This window comes from Denticeps clupeoides, chromosome 10 (genome assembly GCF_900700375.1).
Source record: "Denticeps clupeoides chromosome 10, fDenClu1.1, whole genome shotgun sequence".
NCBI classification, from domain to species: Eukaryota; Metazoa; Chordata; class Actinopteri; order Clupeiformes; family Denticipitidae; genus Denticeps; species Denticeps clupeoides.
Genome location: NC_041716.1, coordinates 18470850 through 18496465, shown reverse-complemented (window position 1 = coordinate 18496465; position 25616 = coordinate 18470850). Strand labels below are relative to the sequence as shown.

General features: G+C 43.0%; 1 protein-coding gene across 1 annotated transcript; it reads left to right on the top strand.

The window, feature by feature from the left end:
• Positions 1-4973: 4973 nt before the first annotated feature.
• Positions 4974-25608, top strand: bgnb (biglycan b). Its single transcript, XM_028992815.1, has 8 exons — positions 4974-5099; positions 18249-18544; positions 20734-20846; positions 21033-21246; positions 21351-21461; positions 23919-24012; positions 24660-24798; positions 24875-25608. The coding sequence occupies exons 2-8, from the start codon at positions 18289-18291 to the stop codon at positions 25070-25072; spliced, it is 1125 nt and encodes a 374-aa protein (XP_028848648.1). The 5' UTR covers positions 4974-5099; positions 18249-18288; the 3' UTR covers positions 25073-25608.
• Positions 25609-25616: the final 8 nt, after the last annotated feature.

Genomic DNA, 25616 nt, shown 5'->3' with positions numbered 1-25616 from the left:
AGGCCTGAAATATGATTGCTCAGCAGCTCTGTGTTAAATAACAAGCGATTGTCTGCATCTGTAATTCGTTCATTCTTTTTCAGTGTGTTTGTGTGTTCATCATGAGAACATTGGTCCATTATTATTAAGCTGTCAACGTGAGAACATAAGAACATCACAACAGAGTCGCCCTCTCGCTGCACTGCCCTGGTGTGTTTGTAACCGGCGACAACGGCTTCCTGTGTTTGTTATTGGAGATGGAGGGAATTTGTGGATGACACACACACACACACACACACACACGCACCCTTCCCACAAAACCCCATCCCACTTACTGACCAGTGCAGAACATTCCAGGATGGTCATGGAGAAAACCGGTGCTTTTGAAGGAGTCTGAGCAGCAGAGGTTCGAAATAAAGAGATTGAGGTGGATAAGAGGAGAATGAAGTTAAATTTATACCAGCTGACTTAGTTGGATTTGGGAAGCTTTACTTGACTTTTGCATTTGTCTTCCAACCTGTTATATTTTCCTTGTTTCAATTCATTTCACTAGCATAATCTTTTAACAAGATTATTATTTTTTATTATTACCACCCAGATGTGAAAGCCAAGTTCAGCCTAACTCAATGAGGCTTATAAAGTGAAGTGATTGTCAGCACAGCACAGGGACGGAGCTTTGCTCAGTGGCACCTTGGCAGATTGGGATTCGAACCGGCAACCTTCTGATTACAGGGCCACTTTCCTAACCGCTAGGCCACCACTGACACAGAGGATACAATCACACACAACAAGACCAGTGGCGGAACCAAGAAATTCTCAGTCAGTTGGCCAGGATTGATCTGTGATGATTTTGGGGTGGAATACATGTCTGACAAAAACAGGGGCTATTTAACCCTTTAATTCAGTGCGTATCATATTTGAAACCTTCATTTCTGAGACCCATTGAATTACAATGAAATATCAACTTTGCATAAAACTTTGCAATATCTGATGCTTGTCTTCTACCTTTAACCCCACAACAATTCTCACATACAACCGGTATGAAGGGAGATTTTGTGGTAAATCCCTCAATGATCCTTTGTTGTTTTTTTCTGGATGTTCCCAAAAATTTGATCTTTACAACAAGTAATTAGACTGTATAAATATCTATGTGATGGCTAATTTATATATGGCTAGAAGGAAGTTCACTTGCTTCAAGGCAATTTAAGTGACACATAGGGCCTTGTACAGACAAGTAGAAGATAGGCCTAATAAAGATTAATGATCAAACATTTTCTGTCCATTATTGCTTGGTTTAGGCATTAAATGTTTAAGCACCTAAACCACACACCTCTTCAGTATTTGGACTGCAGGTAGATGAAAAAGATTAAATAAATGCCATTGTCTTTACACAATAAAGTAATAATTTTTGATATTTAGCTTGCCAGTGTGTACACTGCGATACGACAAGCATTAAGCGCTGAAAAACGTATTATATTAATAAATAATAAAGAAATAAATACTTTCCTACCATTGACCTTTTTTTCAAAATAGTGCATGATTCGTAAGTCAGACCGAAACAAGTCATCTGTCAAAACATGTGTCTTGACAAGATCTTATCTTTATACACCTAACCGTCTTGCCACAATAGTTGTTTTTTGGAGTGGAATAATAAACGTGTTCCATAGACCCACCAAGGCAAGCCAAAGTGTCCGAAGTGCTGGCTGTGATGCGATGCTTGGAGTGGCCAGTAGGGTGGCCAGGATTAAGGTGAGGTGGCCACAGCCACCCCAGCCACCCCACATCTCCGCTGCTAAGTAAGTCAGGGCTCTTTTCCATGAGGTTTTTTCCCTCTTTACATGCATTGCATACTATAGTCGGCATTTATATACAGTTTTTGTTCCTTTTTAACTGCATTAATTATTAATGTCCAGTTAGCTTTGCCCAAATATGTTTGTATTGTTCTTAACAGGACTACGTTTTACTTTTATACTTCTATAAGCCTTTTCCTTTTCACTTAAACCTGCATATATAAGTTGAGTCAATACTCAGGTCTGCTGGTGTGAAGAATGTGTTTATCTAGTTTAGGCCTAGTGGGTAAAGAACCGGACCTGTAAGCGGAAGGTTGCCAGTTCGAATCCCGATCCGCCAAGGTCCACTGAGGTCCCCTTGATCAAGGTACCGTCCCCACACACTGCTCCCCGGGCACATTTCATTGTGTCACCGTGTGCTGTGCTTCACAATGACAATCACTTCACTTTCACTTTCACAAGAAAACGTAGGGGTAAACTCAGATTAAGGATCTAAAGGAAATGAAATTCTAGATAAAATCTTGGCATTAACCCTGGGATAAGGAAAAAAGAAAGTGAAGCATTCTTCTGAAACAATGTCCTCACTGTCCATGAGAAAACGAGTCTACTTCTGAACTTTTTTATCATTTAAACAAGTGCTTAACCACAGAACCTGACCCAGACATTTGAAACGTGCACCCTGAGATAACTCTGTTGTTTTCAATAAAGCCAGGACCTTCCAGATGCACCCAGAGGAACCTGGAGGTGTCGACATGCAGCCATCACTACCACCCAGATGCAGGTTCTCCAGCCTGCAGGATGGATCTTGATGACCAGATAATGAACCGTAGAGACTGTAATCCTCCACTGGGTCAGATCCTTAACAGACAGCTGTGCTGAAAACTACTGTATAATGTAATAATAATAATGATAGCAAAAGCAAAAAATGATATAATGGAGCTGACTACTGTCACTATTACACTAGTACGCACACAAAAAAACATAAGGCATGAGTGTTAGTTGTCAAGTGAGTTAGACACTTGCCTATGAACCAGATGACCACAAAGTCACAGGTTTGAGCCACACTTACTACCATTGTGTCCCTGATCCAGTGTCTCCAGCGGACTATCCCTGTAACTACGGATTGTAAGGCACTCCAGATAAGTCTGATAAATACCATAAATGTAAAGCCATCTCATCAATACGCTGTCTTGGAAGCATCATATTTAAAACTGCCCCCCCAGCGCTGCAGTGCAAAAAGGGGGATTACATTAAATGTGAGTAGAATAACACCGCGGGCTGCCAAGGGGAAACAAGAAACAGATTTCAGAAAATGTATCATTATGACGAGCGCCTGGGCTTCAGATGGAAGTATACGTGACAAGCAGACAGGATCTCTATTAGATCGACATGATTTCTGCGCCATGATAAATCAACAGGGCATGAAATCCACCTTGACTGCCCCCTGGGAACAGAGTCTTTCAATTGTAGCTGCATAAAGTGTGTGTGTGTGAGTGTGTGTGTGTGTGTGTGTGTGTGTGTGTGTAGAAGAGGCCCTCTGGTCATCTTACATAATGATTTTAGACTTTGGGGCATATCCAAGGCACAGAGCTGCATGCCTAAACTCTGAGTGGAGGGAGCTGTGGGAGCCCAGTGCTCAAATGTTGCTCAAGTCAGTTCCTTATGAAGATCCCGTTGCCACTCTAACCCAGAGCTACAGAGTCCGAGTCCGAGATCTCAGCACATGTCAGCATTATGAATAGGATTAAAATAATTCCTGTGCATCTTCTTAATATTGCCGTCCCCACAGACTGAAGCAAGGGCTACATGGTTCAGCAAGGAGTCCTGGGTTCATGGGTGCTGGCTGAGTGGAATTAGCTTGTTCTCACTGGCTGCTCCCCGTCTTTCCACATTCCAGAGACGTGCAGTTCTGGGCAGATTGGTGGTTCCGGATTGGCCCTGGGTTATGCATCTGCAGTGAGGGGATGGAGGTCCAGGGGTTGTAGCTGCCTGCAACCTGTATACTGCTGGGTTCCTGGAGACGCCGATGCAGAAAATTAATGCATTATAATAATTTGAACAACGTCCATGTGTAGAATCTATCTAGAATATAGAATCTATAAGGAAACGTGGTGTAGGATGAGTAAATTTCAGCTCTGACACCTGACGCAGGCGGCAGTGGCGTACAGATGGTGAGGGAGGCTGCCTTTGAGGACATTAAAAGGGAATCCGAGGCCACAAATATGAGCCGCTGTGGAGCCCCGGAGAGCTGAAGCTCCTGCGGTTCTTCTGCCCTGCTGATGATATATGTCCCAGGACTGTTCACCGCAGGCAGATGATATACCCATGCCTCGGCGGCACCAAGGAACTTGGGTCACTTTTGACAATTTTGACAGCTATTTTTGCTTAGTGGGCTCACTGTGGGTAAAATACCCATTTGCATTGACTCTGACAGTCTGCTCATGTTGATTAATCACATATCTCCTTTTTACCAGACAAATCTACCAATATGTATTAATAAAGCGATTTTACCACGTTCATTGGCATGAAGCACCAAATATAAATGAATACTGAGCAAAGTTTTTTCTTCTGTTAGTATTCTAAGGCTCGTTAATTAGGTGATCATTAAAAAATCATAATAGTATAACACCTTGTTTACCTGATAATTACAGAGCTGCAATGATGAATGATGAAGCACCACCCTCTCATTCCTACAAGAGCACCATGAAGCATTAATTTTTTTTTATTTCATCTCTGCAATTTAAGTGTTTTTCTATGCTTGATGTAATGGCACAAGCTGCAATATAGCCAGAGTTTGCAGTCGGAGCTCGATATCGTCTGGTCTGGTCTGGTGATGGGAGAGACCTGGATGCAGACCAGCACGGTACATGTGGGCACCAGAATGAAGCATCTCAGGATCGAATTCACGCTTGGCTGATGTTCTGTGAGTTTCAGGAATCTGACTGGTGCCTTCAGGTGCATCATAACACATTCAGATCCGAAGCTCCTGTTAAATCAGTACACGTTCATTAAAAAGGGAAGGGTTCTGGGGGGTTGACTGTTAGGACAGTGGCCTTTTGATTTGATATTTATTAACCTAATAATCGCATATTTCTTCGCAGGAAGCCAATGATCCAATATTGATTGAAATGTGTTGAATGTGTTAAAGTCATGAGAGGAGAGTGTGGTGAAAAATTCCCCTCCCTCCTTCCCTCAGCTGCTGTGGGCAGAACGCCGCGCACTGCAGGGGGAGACGCGCTGGCTGCTTGTCCAGGGCACAATCCCAGCGTCCCGCCACAGCCGCACGGAGAGCAGTGCCTAGTGTTTGGATTGGGGTTATAAAACCTTAAGGTAGGTTAGCTTTTGACATCTTTCTTTAGAGAAAACTGATTGTAAACCTTCCAATCTGAATAAATGCATTCATAAAGAACATTAATACTTTTCCTATGTATTGGTTTTCTTTCTAGTGGAATAGCTTGCGCAATGTTTGATATGCATTTGATCATCACATACCTCAGTTTCTTTCACATAAGAGATGAATCTGTAGTCTCAACCTGCTGCTCGAACCTGCAGACATTATATCTTGTGTCGGCCGGACTCTAGATGGCGCTGATGAGGACGTCATTCAGGCACAGTGTCAGCGAAGGTGACATTAAAGGTGGCGTATGAAAGCCCCCTGTGCTCCACTTATGAGATCTCAGGGCCATTGGAGTCAGTGTGTGATATAGGAAACACAGTAATGACAGAGTTTGGTGGCAAACCCAGGTTCAGGAGAATAACGATTTCATTACAGCAAATCACTGTAATCAGGGCTTTTTTTTTACAAGTCGCTCTCAGTTTATGAGCAAGAGTTGACTTACAAACTTCAACTAACTATTTACTTTTATGTCAGATGACTGTGTATAAGCTTGGATTCTGTGTGAGGCTTTAGCTTTTTTGGATTTTATTACAACAAAACGTTAATATATTAATGATATTTAGAACATTCATTAAAATAATACAATTAAGGACAAGCATGATCATTTCATTTCTATGTGGCAGATCGTTTTATTGGCTAAATCAGTTTGGATCACTTTTTACACTGAGAATTCTACATAATGAACAGTTTAACATCATGGAACACACAGATGAAGCCTTGTCTGTCTGAGCCTTTGCGGATAATGAAAGAATAGTGGGGAAGAAATCTAATTAAATACTGAAGACGGATGATTAATTTGGAAATGATGACACAAGATGGGATAGGTCACAAAATTCTGGGTCTTTGGACGGTTGAGAACGATGACTAGAGGAGCTGCATAAAACTGTGGTTTTATGTAGGCCTGCCTCCTGGCACTTCTATAGTGCAGAAAGACTGTGTGGATAGTAATCACTGAAAAAGTGTTTTTATTTGTGATGGAGGTGGGGAAAAGATGAAGACAGAATGGAAGAGCATTAAAATTTTTGTTTGGGAAGTTAAGTCTGACTATGAATATTTTCTGTCTTTCATTGGATCTGGTGTTCGGTCCATGTTCACACACATTTCCTGTCTCGCACATCTTCGCCTTTCCACTCCCCTCCATTCCTCGTCTACTTGCTGTTGTCAGCTGTTTGATCATGGGGTCATAAGAAGTTGATCATTCTGGAGCATAGATATTACTTTCATTTAATCGATATTAAGAACGATATTTACTGCATTCTGCTGAAAATGATAGAAAATGTAAAAATCCAAAAATGCACTTATAATGACCATAACTGCTATCTGGAGCTTTTTTAAACTCTGGCAGGATACTTGTTTGTTCCTGACTATTATAAAAGTATCTCACTGTGTTTTTAAGTTACAAAGACTGTTATAAATGTTTTACACATGCATGGGGCTGTTCTTTTCTTTCACATCAAATATATCTTCTGGGTTTTTCAGGAAATCCTGAACCAGTATTTTTCAATTTACTACTTTCATGGGCTTCTTGCGAGTCACAATTGTTTTGTGAAATCTGTACATCATATATATCTGAGGAACACAATGATTTTGTCGTGTGAAAGTAATTTTCTTCATCAAACTTGCTCATTGTTGGTTTTTTTTAAGCTGTGTCAAAGTTACGATTGCCATTATGTGACCTTCATACCTATTTTGAAAGTACCATTGACACATGGTGGTATTTTATTTATTTACATTATTTATTTTTTGGACCTTGAAGTACAATACCAGTCAAAAGTTTGGACTCACCTACTCATTTATGGTTCTTGCATTTTTTACATTATAAAAAGTTGAACATTTGAATAGGGAGCTTTTGCTGTGACAGTAGGGATGGCTTCCAACTGTCCAGAAGGTTTCTGCTGAACGCCTTCTTACCCTTCTCTCATTTTAATGAGAATCTCAGGAAGCGGCTTTCGATGATGACAAAACTGAAATGAAGGTAAAAAGAGGTGAAAAAACAGATTCATCAAACATGCTTCACTTTCTCCTGATACAACAAATACTAAATATGTCTCTTGTGCTGGATACTTCAAAATGGCTTGGTGCAATTGTACACAAATGAAAGGTCACATTTCCACATTCAAATGTTCAATTGCAATAGTGATGCTGCTTGTATAAAAACCAATATTATTATTAAGTGAAACCCTGGTCAGTAATCGTCTGCATAGTAGCAACACAGGATGTGATATCTTTACAGTTTGGATTTTAATTAAGACTGGTGAAATTTCTGCTGAATTTGGTGTTTTTTGTGCCAGTCCCACATCCAAAGGAAATGGTGGCACACACTCTGCCAGACTGGTCCTTTTTTGGGCTTTCAAATGACCAAATTACAGCAGAGCATACTGTTAATTCCAGCCAAGCACACTGGTAACCAGAACCACGACTTGGGTGCGCATGCAAGGCTAATGTCAGACCACCGCTGAGTTCAATCTATATACCCTCAATGACAATTATGAGATAATCACCAGTCCAGTGGTAGGGCCTATGAACCAGAAGGTCACAAAGTCCCAGGATCAAGAACTGATTTGGGAGATTCCACTTAAACACAACTACTTGAACACTATGGATGTTCTATTCATTTTGCTTAATGAATCATGTTTTTTGCTTTATGGCTGCGCCACAAAGAAAGGACATGGGTTAGGGTCATGTTTAACAGTTTCATGGATGCAAAATTACACAATTTGTCAATCTTATGCTGACACAAGAAACCTTATTCCATTCTAGTTATATAATATTACATTATAAGTCTATTTACTAACCTATGCTGTTGAGGAGTAGACTAGAGCAGAGAAAGATAGGAAATGAGCCCCAGGCTGGTGCAATCAACACTAATTTCGTTAATTTGCAATGTGCTGTTTTTGAATTGTTCTTTGTGGGTAAAAATGGTTTAGGAACCAAAAGAAGCTTTGTTATGTTGATGAATGGTGGAACAGTGGTACTAGGCTAATTCATGCCTTTGTCATAGACTTGGTGGAGGTAGGTCGCCGGTGAGCGTGAGTCGAAGTACGAATAAGGCAGTCAGGTTCGGGAAGGTTAGCGTCAAAGGATAACTATCTCAATGAGCGGGCAGCCATCTTTTATACGGAACATCGACCCCGTTCTCTTCTGAAACTGACGAGGTAACAAGGTAAGTGTCTTGGTAAGTGCTTTGCCTTCTATTTTAAAAGAAACAAGTGCAGGGCCAACTGTGTCGTAACACCAGTAGTACTTTTAATAACGGAAATAATCTACAGCAACACATTCAAGATCCACCAATCCAGGTGGTCTATTCTGACATAATTTCAGGTAAACCACATCTCCCTTTTTTCAGAACAAAGTTTCTTCAGACCTGTGAAGGAAAAACAAGGATGAACACTTTGTTAACAATCATACTGTATATTAACCCATTTCAAAGAGGTCCACCCTTAATGTCTGCCATGAGTGTGGTTATGACACTCTTTCAGGCAGGATCTACACTTTAATACCATTTCACTCACTTATTGGCTGAGACCAGGCCACCACACAGACTGGCAGGTAGATGCTTTACATTTCAAAATGTCTTGATGGCCCTCATAAAGTTTGGCTAGCACAACATGTTGATGGGATTACTGGACAGGTGTCTTTCAGTAACAGCCCATCACTGTGAGTGTGGCTCATTGTTCAGTTGGAGAGAGAGAACAGGCTGTGAAAGCTACAGCTCGTCATTTCTGAGGGAGCACACCTCTCCAACCATATGAAGAAGCTTTGTCCTCATTTGTCCGTTTTTCCTGGTGAGGAATGAATTTGCCCACCTGCTGCACCATTCCTCACTAATGTTTGAGGGCTCCTTCATTTCTGTAATTTCTTTTAGTTTTCTCGCTCTTACGGCAAGTAGACGCATATCCTGCTGTTCTTGGTATCTGCCCCACACCAGCAGGTTATCAATATGGAATACTACACACTCAAGACATCTGTGAGTTTGTTCATCACACAATTCCGAGTGGAAGACTGTTGTGAAGGGTGTATACCTAGCGGATTCCTCGACTTAATACCCTGGCTTCAGCCATTATTTCTAGACTTTGTTTGACTGATGTCAGTGTGACTAATGACTCCTGACGAGTTTGGCTTTCACGATTAATGAGCATTTCTATTAATTCGAGAAAAAGATGAAAATGGATGCTGAGGAGGTGAAACAAAGGCTAGCCTCTGATATTTAGATTTTGGTTGCACTGGCAATGAAAGTAAAGACTGAGGTGTAGAACAGTTTTAACCATGAATAAATTAGGTTAAAAATGTATGAATTACTCATTCTTGTCATAAGGCAAAAGAGTTGTGTACATGCGCGCATTTGAATAATGTGGTGAATTCATGGTTTTTTACAGGAGGAAAAAGCACAAATTCTGTCTGGAATAAAAGTTTTTTATTATACAAGCTGGTAGGCAGAGTCAACAGTACATCACTCCCATTTTTTGACTACCAGCTAGTTTCCCCAGACATTTCCTTTCCCTCTTCATCTAGCTTTGTAGCGTGTGTGAAGCATACTGGTCCAGTCAGGTTGGCCGGCCTCCGCCACCACAATAATGTCGGGCTGTAAACAGGTTTGAGCTTTTAAAAAAACTGTACTTGTCGAACTCGGGTCTTGTTGGGCCTAACTTTTAAGGATCCAAAACAGCTCTCACATGAGTAGACCAAGAGCTGTAATGGCTGGTGGTTCGAGCAAAGGTGTCAGGTTTTTGACAACATGGACTTGGACAGAGACAACATAGTGAATTCTACTGTAGCCCAATGCCAACAGGATCATCGCTGGACCCATAAAGGGAGGACAGCCTTTTGTGTCCCAAAAACATATTCTGCTGGGTCTTTACACCAGCAGTTCACAAGCTATTGAGCCCAGGAAGAAACTATCATCTGCATTACACTAATGGCTTCTGTCCTAAGTGAGTTCTGTTGTCTTTTAATCTCTTCTGACTATCTTCCCCCAAATCCAAATCCAAATTCTTTCAGAAAATCTTGCATCAGCAAGCCCCACTACGAATCTGATCGGCAATGTTAATGCTTGTAAAGCAGTTAGAAAAGCGTCAATGCTTCTTGTTTGCCCATATTAATTAATTGTGGAAGCAATCTTTTGGAAGCCATTTTTTACTTTAGTATGTCTTGATCAGTTTTAAACCTCTTAAGACATCATCAGTTTCATCCCCAATATAATATATTAATGTATTAACCTGATTCTTTTCTCGAATCTCTGAATCACTTGTGTGGCTTGGATGTGTTAACATTCACAGCATTTACCAGACCCCCTTATCCATAGCGACTTACAATCAGTAGTTACAGGGACAGTCCCCCCCTGGAGCAACTCAGGTTTAAGTGTCTTGCTCAGGGACACAATGGTAGTAAATGGGATTTGAACCTGGGTCTTCTGGTTCATAGGCGAGTGTGTTACCACTAGGCTCCCTTCCATCATCACTTGCTGTATCGTCCACCACTGAGATGAGCTCCTGATTTGTTCACTGATGTGGACCATCCTGTGCATGTGTGTCAACAACACAGCACTTCTGACACCATGGTGTGTTTTTTATTTCAGAAGATACAAGCGCAGGGTCAACTGTATCGTAATGTTACAGAACCCCCACCCGTTCTCATTGGTCTCTACTCAAACACATTCAAGATCCACCTTTCAAGATGGTCTAATCTCTTTACATATATTCATAACAACAATAACTGATGTGTCTTAACACACTCATGAAAAAGCTATTTTGCAGTTGCTGTGATGCCCCGGGGTCATTGGGCCGTCCCATGATGCCTAATCATGGAGTCCTGCATAATCTCATCTGGAGCCAATGAAGCAGGATTACTCAGGACACCTCGATAAGCAGTTACACAGCACCCAGTAGGTGCTGCGACATTAATGTGGACTGGACATCTGACTAAATAGAGAAATTTAGGGGATTTCAATAATGTTGGACAGGTTTGTGTGTCAAGACCTTAGACACAGACTTACTGACTTTCATCATTCATTTGTTGCATTTGCCACTAAATGGATGAGAATGTTTATGGGTCTCTTCTGCAACTTCAATTTTCTCAAATAAAAGCTTGGGAATAAATTGCCTTCAGATGTGACAGCAGTAAACAGCTGGAGGAATGCTCGAGGATCAGGACATAAAGAGCGGTTTGGTGTTGCAGTGCCGAGCGTTGCTTTCTTTTCATTTTTGGTGCAAGTGTAAGCTTGCAAATCTAAACATTGTCTAAGATGTGCTAACATCAGCTCATCCTGCTCCTCAACCAGAGCACATTGTTCACAGAGTCTAAAATTACACACAGCTCGGAGGATCTGGGGGCAGAGGTTAGTGCATTTAGTTCTGCTCTGTTTTGTGATTTCAGCTTGTGGGAAGTTCAAACATTTGCAGGCAGGGTTTAGTCCCTGGTTCCCCAGCATCTGCTGGTATCCATCACATCTACTCTTAATACAGAGTCTGTGGAACCATCATCTCATTTGTAGAGTTTGGGGTTTATGAAGAGAGTTACTCCCTGCTCACAGACAGACATAAACACACACCTGAAACTCAGGAGGAAAAGCCCAGGGCTTTGATGGTTCCATTTTTTGAAATGACAGTAATCGTGGAAAACATGTGACTCGCAGACAGCTATGAAGCGCAGTCTGTAGCCTGCATCACTCCACATTTACTGAAAGGAACATTTCTTAGCATTATTTTCTGCAGCTATTTTGCAGTGGATAGTATGTCTTAAATGACCCAATAAACATATTTTGAGCTTTTCCTGCCATTACTACCAATTCTGTGCTTCTTCTAATTTCTAAGCACATAACAATGCAATAAATAATATAATTTAAGGCTCTTGTATCTTCGTGCTTCTCTCTTTCTCACTCTCATGCGGTGTGTTTTGTGTAGTGGTGTGCACTTTTCTCCTGGAGGTCTGGAGTCCTTGATTAAAGTAGTACCAGGTCACTACCGTTCCTCTTTTTATCTTTTATGCACGGACAGAAAACTTTGTCTTCCAGCAAAACACAGATTAAATCAGAACAGCTATCACACAATTATGGCATGTGCACTAAAAAATTCTAAAAATATTTATATCTCACTTTTTTTAGGATGTAATGGAAGATTTTTGAAAGTCCTAAATTCTCCCATCCTGAGTCCACATTTATTCTTCCCGGAGGTGGTGACTGATGCTCAGACACATTGCAATAATTTCCACTTCTGTACAACCTGCAACCCATCTGCTGCACAGCCTCCTCTTTCCTTTCTGTCTTTTTTAACAACACAAACTGCCACGCCTCAAAGACAAACACAGACGCAGGAGGCAGATTTTGTGATATTAAAAGCTGAGCCTTATTCCCCTATAGTGGTGCAGTAATGTGGGTGCCCTAATTAGGAGGAGTCACTGCTGTTTTGTCTAAGCCTGGCCTTTCTGTGGGCTGCGTGTTCACTCAGCACAGGAAGGAATGGTATTTTAGAGCTGCCCGTCTCTTCACATGGTGGTAGATAAGCAGGTTCTGTGGCGGCCCGCAGACAGATTTGGCCCCGAATGGGAACAGTTTTCCCACCACGTGTGTTTTCAGTTAATGGGATCAACTGTTCGTAGTTTCTTTATTTGTTCTTTCATTTTAAGCCACCAAGTTTGTGTTATTTATCAAAAAATAAATTGGAACCTTCCCCTTTTACTGCTCTGTGTATTTGTACATCTGTTCACTTCCTCTGTTCAGTTCTCAAATGAAGTCGGACAAGGGACCCATGACACCCAGCACAATAAAAAGCACATGGATGAAAATTATGTCCTTATATATGGCATATAATGCCATGTGAATGTACACTACTACTGTTCAAAGGTTTATGGTCATGAATCATGTTTTTTTGCATGGATACAGGATGCAGGATTTCTGGGTAATTGTGCCTCAAACCTTTCCTCACATTCCTCAGGACAGGCTAAACCAGCTTCTTTTCTGGAGCATGTTATAATTTAGTTGCTATTTATAAAGACTACAGAGAGTAGAGCCATTTTCCCTTTTTATTCAGGGTCAACAGCATGTAAAAAGCTTTTCCATGGGCATTGAGAATTTAAATGCATTTTGGTTGTGCTTCATAAAATTACTTAAATGCTTCATTTTTTTAAATGTTTGCAGTCTGCCATGTTTGCACTCCAGAAATTCGTCTCAACAACAGTTATTATACTGTTTGTTTGAGTGGGCTGAAAACAAATGTTCTGCAAATAGGCCACTCGCTTATTTTGTGTAAACTGTGAAATTCAGCAATTTTTTAGCCTCCCTGTTCCAACCTGTGGGCAGCCTTTGATGTAGGGTCTGGTTAGAAAATGAATGGACTGTCCTGTGGGGATGGGCCTTTTGGTCTTTCCATTGGAGCAGCAGCCAGGGAAATGACTCAGAAGAAGCCAATGAGAGTCATTCATTGCTTTCAGAGGCGGTGTTGACCTATTCAAGAGCAGATCGATTATTTACTCCTCTATTGAAAAGAACAGTACTTATAATGCTCATGTAGAATATATACTTAGAAAAGTACATGGTTTGTGGAGTAGCCTAAGTGGGTAAGACACTTGCCTGTGAACCAGGAAACCCAGGTTCAAATCCCACTTACTACCATTGTGTCCCTGAGCAAGACACTTAACCTTAAGTTGCTCCAGGGAGACTGTCCCTGTAACTACTGATTGTAAGTCGCTCTGGATAAGGGCGTCTGATAAATGCTGTAAATGAGTATGCAAAATACGTTCGCATGTGTAGAGGTTGCTGACCTCTTTTAACCTGTTTGAGGTCAGGGCTCTGTGCTATGTCTTGACGACTGTTCCCCCAACATTGGAAACACATTGGAGTTGTCCATTCTGAAGCATTAAGAATTCATTTCACTGGAACTAAGGGACCAAGTCCAGTCAGCTTATATGATTGGTGATGGGAGGCGTATTGCAGCTGCTTGGTCATGAAGCTCCTTTTGTCTTGAAATTAGGCCAGTGGGTGTGTTTTTAAAAAGTTGCCAACTTTTACATTCTCTGTGTCTAAGCACTTGCCCATCCCACTTTCATCCCACTAAATCTGTTATTTATTTATCACAATAATAGAACTTAAAGCTGATTGTGGCATCCCTTAATAAAACCATGCATGATATCACAGAGCACTTCATAAAGAGGTTTCAAAAAGCAGGCAGCTCAGAGCAACTGAATTCGAGGATTTAGAGGTGTGACCCAATGCCTTTGTCCGTATAGTTAATTCACTTTAGTCTGTATTATAATATAGCATGAATTCACACGTTCACACTATCAGGTTTTCTGTTCCAAATGTCAGGAACTGTGAGGAATTTCTATCACATAAGGTCTCTATTCTGTCATCATGCTTGAATTTAGGGGAAGTTTGATGTTCTATCATTTAACATCTGGCCCTTCTGTTTCAGCCATATTTCCCTAATGATGACAACATGTCACCATGACAACAAAGAGTCATAACATGGAGGAAACATGCAACGTCCTGGTATCTTGTCATTCAGGAATTTATGACAATTAAATTTATGTGACAATTAAATTAAGAAAAGTCATAGGCTGAATAATTCAGAAGTCAGGAGTCATTCATATTAGGAGCAATTTCTGTCTAATCTTGAATATTAAAAATATCTTGAAATTCTTTCTAGAAAAAAGAAAATGCAGCCATTACCATAACTTTTGTGTTCTTTTAAATCCTTAGACATTCTTATTCTTAAATGTTCTGTCACAGTGTGTGCTACGCCACCACAGGCAGACATTCACCCAACGGACATCCAGGACAGGCCAGAAGAAGAAGTAGGATAAATACGGCAGTGTCTTGTGTTAGACTTCTGGACTTGTGTTGTGGTGGTGGAGCACAGATGGGAACAGGCCCTCACCCTAGCTCTGCCACCCATTGAACCCTGGCCATCTACATCACCTGGTCTTCTGTTTCGACCATCTACACGCAATCATTGATTTGAAGGTTAACGTGAAAGTGAAAGTGAAGTGATTTTTATTGTTCACAGCACAGCACATGTGCACACAACAAAATGCGTACTCTGCTTTTGACCCATCACCCATGACAGGCGCCCGGGGAGCAGTATGTGGGGACAGAACTTTGCTCAGTGGCACCTCGGTGGCACCTTGGCAGATCTGGATTTGAACCAGGGGGCAGTTGGGGCAGCCATGAATCTGATGGACAGTAAACTTGCTCTGATTACTGCTTTGCACATTCTTGGCATTCTCTCAATGAGCTTCAAGAGGTTGTCACCTGAAATGGTTCTCCAAAAGTCTTGAAGGAGTTCCCTGAGGTGTTAAGCACTTGTTGGGGTCCAGCTCACCCCAAACCATCTGGATTGGGTTCAGGTCCAGTGACTGTGGAGGCCAGGTCTCCACATGTTCATTCATAGTTTTGATGCCTTCAGTGAGAATCTACCAATGTAAATGGTCACGAAAATAAAGAAAACACATTGAATGAGAAGGTGTGTCCAAACTTTTGCCGTGTTCTTAATGTGTGTTTGTTCACCTGGACAACATTCTCGTGTTCTACCCCGTCCGCCAGAACATGAGAACACGCATTTCCAGTCAGTGCAGTCCCCGTTTGATTGAGCATCGCCTGTTCATTACTGGGAGAAATCCTCTTCCACACTGCCAGCACCTCCTTCCTAGGCTTCGTCCTCGATCCCCATGACCTCTCCATGGATCCCACAAAATTATCAGTAGTGGTAGAGTAGCCCTGCCCCGGTACGATTAATGAACTTCAGCGTTTCCAGGGGGGTAGCTAATTTTTACAGTAATAATCACAGTCAGAAAGCAGCCCCCTTCCTGGTCTCCCCTGGGGCTCCCTGGGATGGCTGCACTGGACCCCTAAAGCATACTTACCCAAACCCCCCAACTGCCCTTCATCATGGAAGTAGATGCCTAGGAAAGGTAGACGGGGGTGGTGCTGGCCCCGCACTCCACTCACGACAACAAGCTCCACCCCTGCGCATTCTTCTCTCGCTGGCAGAATGCAACCATGACGTGGGCAACTGTGAACTATGTGACCTCACCTCCGGACTGCACTTTTGTTCCTAACGATCTGAGATCCGGGTGGTGAAGTGGGTCATGCCGACATGGTGGTCGGCCACCCGGGATGTACCTTGGAACTGATCTGGTGGACCTTTTGGTGGCCCACGCTGCATAGTGCCATCAGGGAGTTTGTAGTGGTGTGTTCTGTGTACGCAGCCTGACCTCAGGGTGACCTTGCTGCTCCCACTCATCCTCACTCATCGTCCCTCATCTCACGTCACCCTTGATTCCGTCATGGGCTGCCTCTTTCGTCCAGACACACCGTCCTCTTTGTACCGGTGTATCACTTTTTAAAGACGGATTGCTTCATTCCGCTGCCGTGCCTGCCCATGGTGGCTCAAACGCCGGACAACATGCTGCGTGAGGTGGTGCGGTACCACGGACCGCACGACAACATCCTGTCTGACCGAGGTCCACAGTTCATCGGCCGGTTCCGGAGGCAGTTTTGGTGCCAGATGAGAGTTCACGTCAGCTTCATGTTGGGCAGATTTTCACTGTCAACCTGTGTGATTCCTGGCTGTGGTCCACCTGAACCCTGGAGTGCTCAGCCTTGACAATGCAATGGCGAGGGGGTCGGTGCCGCCCTCCCCTTATCAACCGCGTCTGGGTGTCCACCGAGGGCCTTCCTTGACCCGTTCTTAGTGGTTCGGCGCGTATGATGCGCGTTTATTGTGCACGTACGCTTTGTCAGCTGTGCTAAAAGAGCTCCTCCCCTTCATGCCCCCTCGGCCCCCAATGCTCACCACGGCCAACCGCAGACAGTCAAGGTCCCCCCTTCAACCACAACATTCCCTGCCTTCGGCTGCCGACATCACAATTTGAAGATTATTTGTAATTTGTGAAAGAAACTGCCAGACCTTTTAGATATTTGATTAAACTATTATTCAGTGTACAATATGCATTGCACCAATGAATATGTTCATTAGAAACTGCCAGAGCAGAGCAAATTGCAGTGTGAAAGGTTAGGTTTCAGCCAAGAGCTCATTATACGGGCAGAGTAGCAGGTCTGGAACCGCAACCCCGCTGTGTGGTTCCAGCTGAGGGCCAGTTTTGTTCCCTGCAGCCTCAGAATGGGGCCCGAATTTCATGACCTCATTGGGGCGAACAGCCGTGTAAATTCGCGTAATGACATCACGAGGCTGTGCTTCACCACCTATTGCCACTGTCTCACTCGCACACAGCAGGAATAACTCCACCTTGCTCCTTCCTGCCTGATGAATGACCCGTTTGTCGTGTTAGATTGAGTCCAGTCTTAGTTTTTCCACCTTCGCACAGGATCTGGCCATTCCTTTGCCATGTGGTGCTGGACACATTTACACTCTCTTTCTCACTTTATTATATCTGAAAATGGTAGAACCATAGAACCGTTTAATTTAGATTTTATTTAGAAGCAAACATATATGGTTAATAATATTGCAGGTGGACCATTTGACATTTGAACACCACTACAGGGTTCATGTTCTGAAAATGTATCTGAATGTAATGAATACTTTTAGAACTGTTCAATGCTTATTCTATACCAGGGTGCTAGTAGCCTAGTTGGCAACACACTCATCTATGAACCAGAAGACCTGCTCCAGGGGGGGACTGTCTCTGTAACTACTGATTGTAAGTCGTTCTGGATAAGGGTGTCTGGTAAATGCTGTAAATGTAAAAATACATGTCCTTCTATATTATGCTTCTTTTTTTTTGGTGTAAATAAATACACAAACCATAATGAGGTGGCAGTTGAACAATATACATATAAAAGCCATACAAGTTTTATATCACCCCTTTAAAGTCCGTTTTTTTTATATCAATGCTGAAAAAATGTGTTGTCAAAATAGCATGCACATTAATAATCAATATGCTGATATTTGTTGAGATCCCAGCCAAACCACCACCCCTTTCATAAAGAAGGAAGAACGAGGCAGCGTGGTGGCTTTATATGTGACACTGGTTGGTGTCCAGTGTATCTCCTGTCCGGTTCGGTTGAAAATCTTTAACTTTGTTATTCTTTGTGTTTTAATCTCTTTGATTTTCTTGCCTTTCACTCTCAGGTGTTCTTCTGTAGGGCCAAGTGTCTCAGAGCCTCCAGTGATGTTACCCTCTGCCTCAGTTCTCCTCCTGCTGTGCGTCTCTGGACTGTTGGTGCCGTCACAGGGACTGCCCTTTGAGCAGAGGGGATTCTGGGACTTTGGTCTCGATGGAGATGGTGGTGGCGGAATGATGATGATGATGAGGGATGAGGAAGAGGGTTCTGCTTTTGAGGAGACCCCGGCGCCTCCACCGGACGGTCCTGTGTGCCCCTTTGGGTGCCACTGCCACCGCCATGTTGTACAGTGCTCTGACTTGGGTAAGTTGGACAGAGGGTCAGGGTGAGTGGGAGGGTGAGAACGAATGAACAAGCTAATGCAGTTTTTCAAATCATTTGCTGACATGGCACCTAATGAAGTCTGTATCAGGCAGTCTGAGAGTCCCCGACAGCGACATTCCGCTGGGATTTACCATGGAACTACAGAAAGATCTCCGACTTTTATGGAAGCCAGAGAAAAGCTTCTGTGCAATTTCCGTGGGAGCTGGAAGGGCTGGGTCCTGTTGTTTTTGGGACTCGATTCGCAGGACATTTGACAGGAACTGGTTGGTGTGCAGCGCCGCGGAGACAAAGAGTCTTTGAAGGGGAGCGCCGGAGGAGATGTGGATTATAACTGGAGGACGGATTCAGATCCAGTGTGCTGTGTCACTGTCAATCTGTGGCATTTTTGCGGTTTTGTAAATATTTTCAGTCTGTTCCCTGTGAAGCCCCCCTGGACCGGGGAAGTCCATGAGAACTTGAAGAGCGTTAACCCTAACTCCTCATCCCTCTCAGTGAGATGTTTGTTGAAGCTTACTCCAAAACGGCAATGGTCGGCTAACACAATCTACGCTAAACTAACTAAATCTTTTGTAAATAATAATGTTTCATTAAAAATATCTCATATGAATTTCGATTGTCTCTGTAAAGACATTTGACTGTAAAACACACACATACAAACATACACACTTCACAAGCACCGAAAAAGCAACTGAACCTCTGAGCCAAGACTGTCCCAAATTATGGTCTTCACAGAATTAAAAAAAAAAAAAAAAACGAGGAAATGAGGCTTTATTGTTTAAGGACTTGCATTCTTTTATAGATCTTTTGTACCCTTGGAGAGTGTTGGAGACCATTGCTGTCAAATTCAATTACTAGACATTTGCAATAGCATCCATTTATTTGTATATTTCATAATCTCTCTCTCCATATACCGAGAGTCCATATACCGGCCTGTAACTTTCCTTCTGTTGACGTCTGTTTAAGACCGACGCTGAAGTCAATTTCCACCGTTTAAAAGCTTGTGGCTGTAATATTTTGAACCCAGTCCATATTTCAGCTGTGGAGGTACGTTGTGTGGTGGTGTGGGGACCTGCTCTGGGGTGTAACTGTGTTTGAGAGGGCTTAGTGGCTAGCGGCCTGGAAGTCTGTGGGCCGAAATGGCAGGTATGAGGCTTTTTTTTTTTTTTTTCTGAATGAGGTCACTTGTCTCGTCTCCCTCCTGCTTTTTTTGTTTTTCTTCATTAAAGTCTGAATAGGCATCGGCCCCAGACAATTTCAGTCCTGTTCATAATTCTCTGCGGCCTGCGAGTGCGCGGAGGACGGGCCACAGCGGCTCTGCTGGCAGGTGTACGCTGGTCTGCATTTCAGCCCTTTTCTTAGTTCCTGTGGACTGCGAAGCTGCACCAACTGAGGACTGGACCCACTCTGATGTGGTCCTGAGGGTTAAAGCCTGTGGTGAGGACTGTTTTGGGTTGTTGTCATGAGGTAGCCAAGGGCTGATATATAGTCTAAATATACATGCGTGATGGAGCGATTTAAAGGAGCAGGTACCAGCAGGATTTATCCCTGCACTCACTCGAATTTTAAGTTGAAATGAACAGTAGACTTCAATGTCCTCTTTATTTTAGATATTTATTTATTTACTGTTTTTTGCTGACAGCAGGAATGTCCTCTCCTCAGGGACTCCGTCAAATCTAAACCACCTGCTCTACACATGGGCTTTAGTAACATATTGTGTGTGTGTGTGTGTGTGTGTTTGTAAGATGCAGATTTGTGCGTGTGTGCATGAGGGTGGGTGTGTGTCTTTCTGTGTGGAAGTGTGTATTTGTAAGAAGAACTCTCAATGTGTGTCTTTCTCATCCTGTCTGCATTGCATGTGCACTGAAATATGCATAGGAATGTGTATTTTAACACTATTGTGTGTCTTTGCTTTTAGCTGCATAATGTGCATTTGTCAAGACTGATGGTTTGAATCTTTGTGAGAGAAAGATGAGCGTTACATATTTGAATTTTCAGATATTTGTATGACTTAAACATGAGCCAACTGGCATTAGGTTTATGGATAGAATTTACGCTTAGAAACCTATTGTTGAAAAGTGATTACTCTCTGTTTCTACATTGTTCTAGAAATGAGGTTTATATGTTGTAGAAAAGATATAAATCTTTGGGGTGGTTTCTTTGTTGTCTAGGCTTGACTGCTGTACCAAAGAACATCCCCACAGACACCAAACTCCTGGATCTGCAGAACAACCGCATCACAGAGCTGCCAGAGGACAGTTTCAAAGGCCTCTCAAACCTTTATGTAAGCAGAAGGAGTGCAGTTTCAGCTTCAGGTTCAAATCGCTCTCAAGTTGAAACTGAAAAAATATGGATATACAATGACCACATTTCATGAACTACATAGTGTGTTTTTGTGATGTGTTCTGAATGATCTCAGTCCATCATGGCATGACCATCTTCTCTTATTCCTGTGATTCTCTGTCTTCAGGCTCTTGTCTTGGTGAATAATAAGATCTCAAAAGTGAACCCACGGACATTTGTGCCCCTGCGCCATCTGCAGAAGCTGTACTTTTCTCGGAATCTCCTTACTGCAGTACCCAAGAACCTTCCCTCCTCACTGGTGGAGCTGAGGATCCATGAGAATCGAATCAAGAAGGTTCCTGAAGGAGCATTCAATGGCCTGGGCAGCATGAACTGCATAGGTGTGAAAAGAGAAAGACAGGGTCACTTTGGGCACGTTCTTCATTTGGAAAGCCATTCTAATGTTATAGAATGTTACATAAAAGATTTTTTTTTCTTGTTTTAGAAATGGGCAGGAATCCAATTCAGAACAGTGGCTTTGAGCCTGGTGCATTTAAAGGGCTGAAACTCAACTATCTACGAATTTCAGAGGCCAACCTCACTGGAATTCCTAAAGGTGATCTACTCACAAACAATAGGCTGACGTCATCTGAACATTTTCATTGAGTCTTTACATTTGTATGAATCAGAATCATGTGAGTAAACATACAAGGAATAAAGTTTTATACATATAGTATAAAAATAAAAGTATACAATATAATAGAAATCTTATATACAAAAAATACAAAGATTACAGAAATAACGCCACAAGTGTACATAAAATTCAGTTGCAATGTGTGTGACAGTTCAGCTGTTTAGGAGGGTGACAGCGGGGGGAAAGGTTGTGGATGGAGGGCATGGGGACACCGATGATCTGCCAGTGAAGAGCTGCAGTGAAGACCTGGATCAGATGCTCTGGTAGAGGACTGGACTTCCTCAGTTGTCTCAGGAAGTACATCCTCATCTGGGTCTTTCTGAGGATGGAGATGTTGGTCTCCGACTTCAGGTCCTGGGAGATGGTGGTACGCAGGAACTTGAAGGTCTGCCTGATATGGTGTGGGGGAGCAGTGTTGAGGGACGCGTTGTGCTCCAGAGTACCAGCCGCTCAACTTCCTGAACTGTAAAAAAAAAAGTTGGGAAAAATTATAAATTGAAGGCAACCGGTTGCAAAGCATTTTAAGTTCTGTCAACAGCAATGCCACAACTACATGGACATGAAGAAAACTTACATTTACATTTACATTTACAGCATTTATCAGACGCCCTTATCCAGAGCGACTTACAATCAGTATTACAGGGACAGTCCCCCTGGAGCAACTCAGGGTTAAGTGTCTTGCTCAGGGACACAATGGTAGTAAGTGGGATTTGAACCCGGGTCTTCTGGTTCATAGGCGAGTGTGTTACCCACTAGGCTACTACCACCCTTCACACCCTACCACCCCTTCACAGCCGGCCTCTATTTTTTTTGCGTCAGTATGCAAATTAATCACCATCCTGAATGAGTCCAATGATTGAAGTGTCATCTGCAAACGTCTGGAGTTTAACAGACAAGATCCTGGAGGTGCAGTAATTGGTGTAGAAAGAGAAGAGCAGTGGGGAGAGCACACGTCCTTGAAGTGATCTATGATAACTTCAATAACACCCTTGAGGGTGTTATTTACTGAAAAGTGAGCAGTGTCTCATAATACCACTGTGTAGGTGTTAGAAATATATTGCAATATTTTTCATGGTGATATTGAATTGAAACAGGGACATCAAATGTCAATATTTTAAAATACAAATTTAGTCCAGCAGGTGGTGCTGCCGAGCGTTTTCTTTAGTGAGGTCCGCAGAAATGAGAATCAGCATGCTACTACAATTTCCACTCCTGTAGATGGCGCTGTACAGATGGGTACTTTGAATTAATGCTTCAGGCAGAGTGAAATCGCAAAAAATGACAGGCCAAACACAGCATCTTGTTTTTTAATTTTCAGCGAACAGTAGAACATTGCAATACGTACAGTATCAAAATATAATATCATCATGCTTGTCATATTGTGAGGGGGGGTAGTAGCCTAGTGGGTAACCAGAAGACCCAGGTTCAAATCCCACTTACTACCATTGTGTCCCTGATCAAGACACTTAACCCTGAGTGTCTCCAGGGGGGACTGTCCCTGTAACTACTGACTGTAAGTCGCTCTGGATAAGGGCGTCTGGTAAATGCCGTAAATGTAAATGTGAGATCTTTGCCAATACACACTCCTACACCCCCTGCCCAGTCCGTCCTGCAAATATGCAAGTGGCAGGCAAGGGAGGCGTCGTCGGGCAGGGTTCGGCAACGGTGACAGCGGAAGTAGACAAGGGCTGAGCAGAGATGGCATCCGTTGGCAGGCGAGAGTCCAGCTACATCGATGTCCACTACAAACGGCAGGCAGATCCAGGAACAGTAGTCCTACGAAAAAAGGGTCGGTGTGAGGTGTACTACCATACGCTGCAAACAACCTCTCACTCATCTGTTTCTGGGCAGTAGGCCTCGAGGGTGTCTGCGCGCCCCCTGCTGGCGGAATGGGGCAGTGACACAAATCTCACACACCTTGGTCATTTACTTTTCTTTTTTATATATAGACATTTAAGCACTGAGTGCTTAATGGGAACCTGTATCCATTGTCTACCAGAGTTCGCAGCGTGCAGAACGGGTGTGGTGGGGATCTTACGACAGAGGTGGACAGCTCTCAGCTCGGCCCTGACAGTAGTTCATTCTGACCGACTCAATAGGTTGAGATAATAGTATTCTGATGCATCTCTTGAAATACCATTTGTGAATTCCTTGTTTTTGCTTCCTGGACAACATTGCGTTAGAACACTCTTACACAGCAGAAGCAAAATGTCAACTTTTTGTCATAAACCCATAAGTAGGGTTGCAGTGACGGTAAACTGTTAAATCCCTTCAACTTTTAGCATGTGCCAATTCCTCTACAATGTATTCATGTGTATGTGTAAGCCAGAATGTTGGGTTTTAAATGACACTTTTTTTTTTTTTTCTCCTGTTCTGAAGACCTTCCCGAGAGCCTCCACGAGCTTCACCTGGACAGCAACCAGATTCAGGCAATTGAGCTGGAAGACCTGAGCCGATATAAGAACCTGTTCAGGTGAGACCCAACAGTGTGTTCATTAGCAATGGTTCTTTCACCATCACTTCTGAGGGTCCGGTTGGGTAGGTTCTGGGGTTTTTTGGTCAGAAAACAGCCAACAAACGCTGTAAATGTTACCTGAACCATGGATGCGTAGTAATGAAAACCAAACCGGAACAACAAGAAATGCATTTGTGGGTATGAAACTTCGAGCGCGTAGTTATTATAACACAAGCGCAGTGAGAGAGGAAGTCAGCGTCTGTATGCAAGCAGCGCCACCTTCTGTCGGTGCATGGTAACAGCATCTAAACGATGCCCTAAATGCTAGCAGTGCTTTTTTAAGCTGCCAGGTCACAACACACACACGCATGTAATACATAGCAATAATACAATTGAGGTTCTTGAAACCAGAAAGCAAAATATATCTAAAGAGGTGTGTTCATTTAAAAAGAAAAACTCCTTGAGTGGACTCTAAAAGCAGCCTTCCCAGCATGACCTACATCGGGCTGTCAATCAAACTGTGCTGTGGGGACCTGCACCGCACCACAATGCAGCGCCCCTCGCTGGGCCTGCAGCACATTGTGTTTCTCTCCCATTGTCACTGTCCCTAATCTGCGCCCCTCTCGCTGTGTCCTTTCCTGTCACTCGCATGCCTTGGTTGCCAGGTTGGGCCTGGGCTACAACCACATTCGCATGATCGAGAACGGCAGTCTGGCCTTCGTGCCCAGGCTGAGGGAGCTCCACCTGGAAAACAACCAGCTCTCCCGGGTGCCCCGGGGCCTGCCGGACATGAAGTACCTGCAGGTGAGCAGAGAGGAGCCTGCGCAGGCAGTTCCGTTCTCAAAAAAGTCTTTTATTTGTTTACTTTCTCCTGTTTTAGGTGGTCTATCTGCACTCGAACAACATCAGCCAGGTTGGCATGAATGACTTCTGCCCACAAGGGTTTGGTATGAAGAGGACCTTTTATAATGGCATCAGCCTCTTCGGCAACCCTGTCAACTACTGGGAGGTGCAGCCCGCTGCGTTCCGCTGCGTCAGCGACCGACTGGCAATACAGTTTGGCAACTACAAGAAATAAAGAGACCCAAAAGGAGGAATGCAAAGGAAAGTGGGAGAATGATAATATGGTCTGGAAGACAAGTACATGAAAAAGGGGTTATAAATGGTCACATGGCCTCATTATTCCTGATTTTGTAAGATAAAAAACAACAACTGGCAACCTGATGCTGTTGCTATGGTGCATCCTGAGAGCAGCGAAGATGCGTTATGAATACGTGATACGTGTCTGATATGTTTTGTTTTCATGCTCATTGTATTATGATAGGTACTGTTGTAATGATCGTAGTCGTGGTGAAGTTCTGGTTTCTTGCCACTTCAGAGGGAATGTAGATTTGTTGCCTTCAGAGATCTTCTCTGCGTGAGAGTCCTCCTGTCCTTCAGAACTTGAGAACTTGAATGGATGTTCTGATGGTGGGCAGGTGGCTGGTTTTTTTGGTTTGTTTTTTTGTGTCGCACAGGGGGGAGGTGACCTCGTGAATCTGAGTTTCATGTTTTGTATTCTGCTGCATGTGAGAATAAAAGAAAGAAAAAAAGTAAAAAGTGAATTAATAACCAGTACTGTG

Bases quoted from the DNA above. Each gene is read 5' to 3' on its own strand.
- bgnb (XM_028992815.1), top strand. From the start codon at position 18,289: ATGTTACCCTCTGCCTCAGTTCTCCTCCTGCTGTGCGTCTCTGGACTG. The intron at 21,462-23,918 runs GTGATCTACTCA...CCTGTTCTGAAG, and splicing joins CCTCACTGGAATTCCTAAAG to ACCTTCCCGAGAGCCTCCAC. The intron at 24,013-24,659 runs GTGAGACCCAAC...CTTGGTTGCCAG, and splicing joins CGATATAAGAACCTGTTCAG to GTTGGGCCTGGGCTACAACC.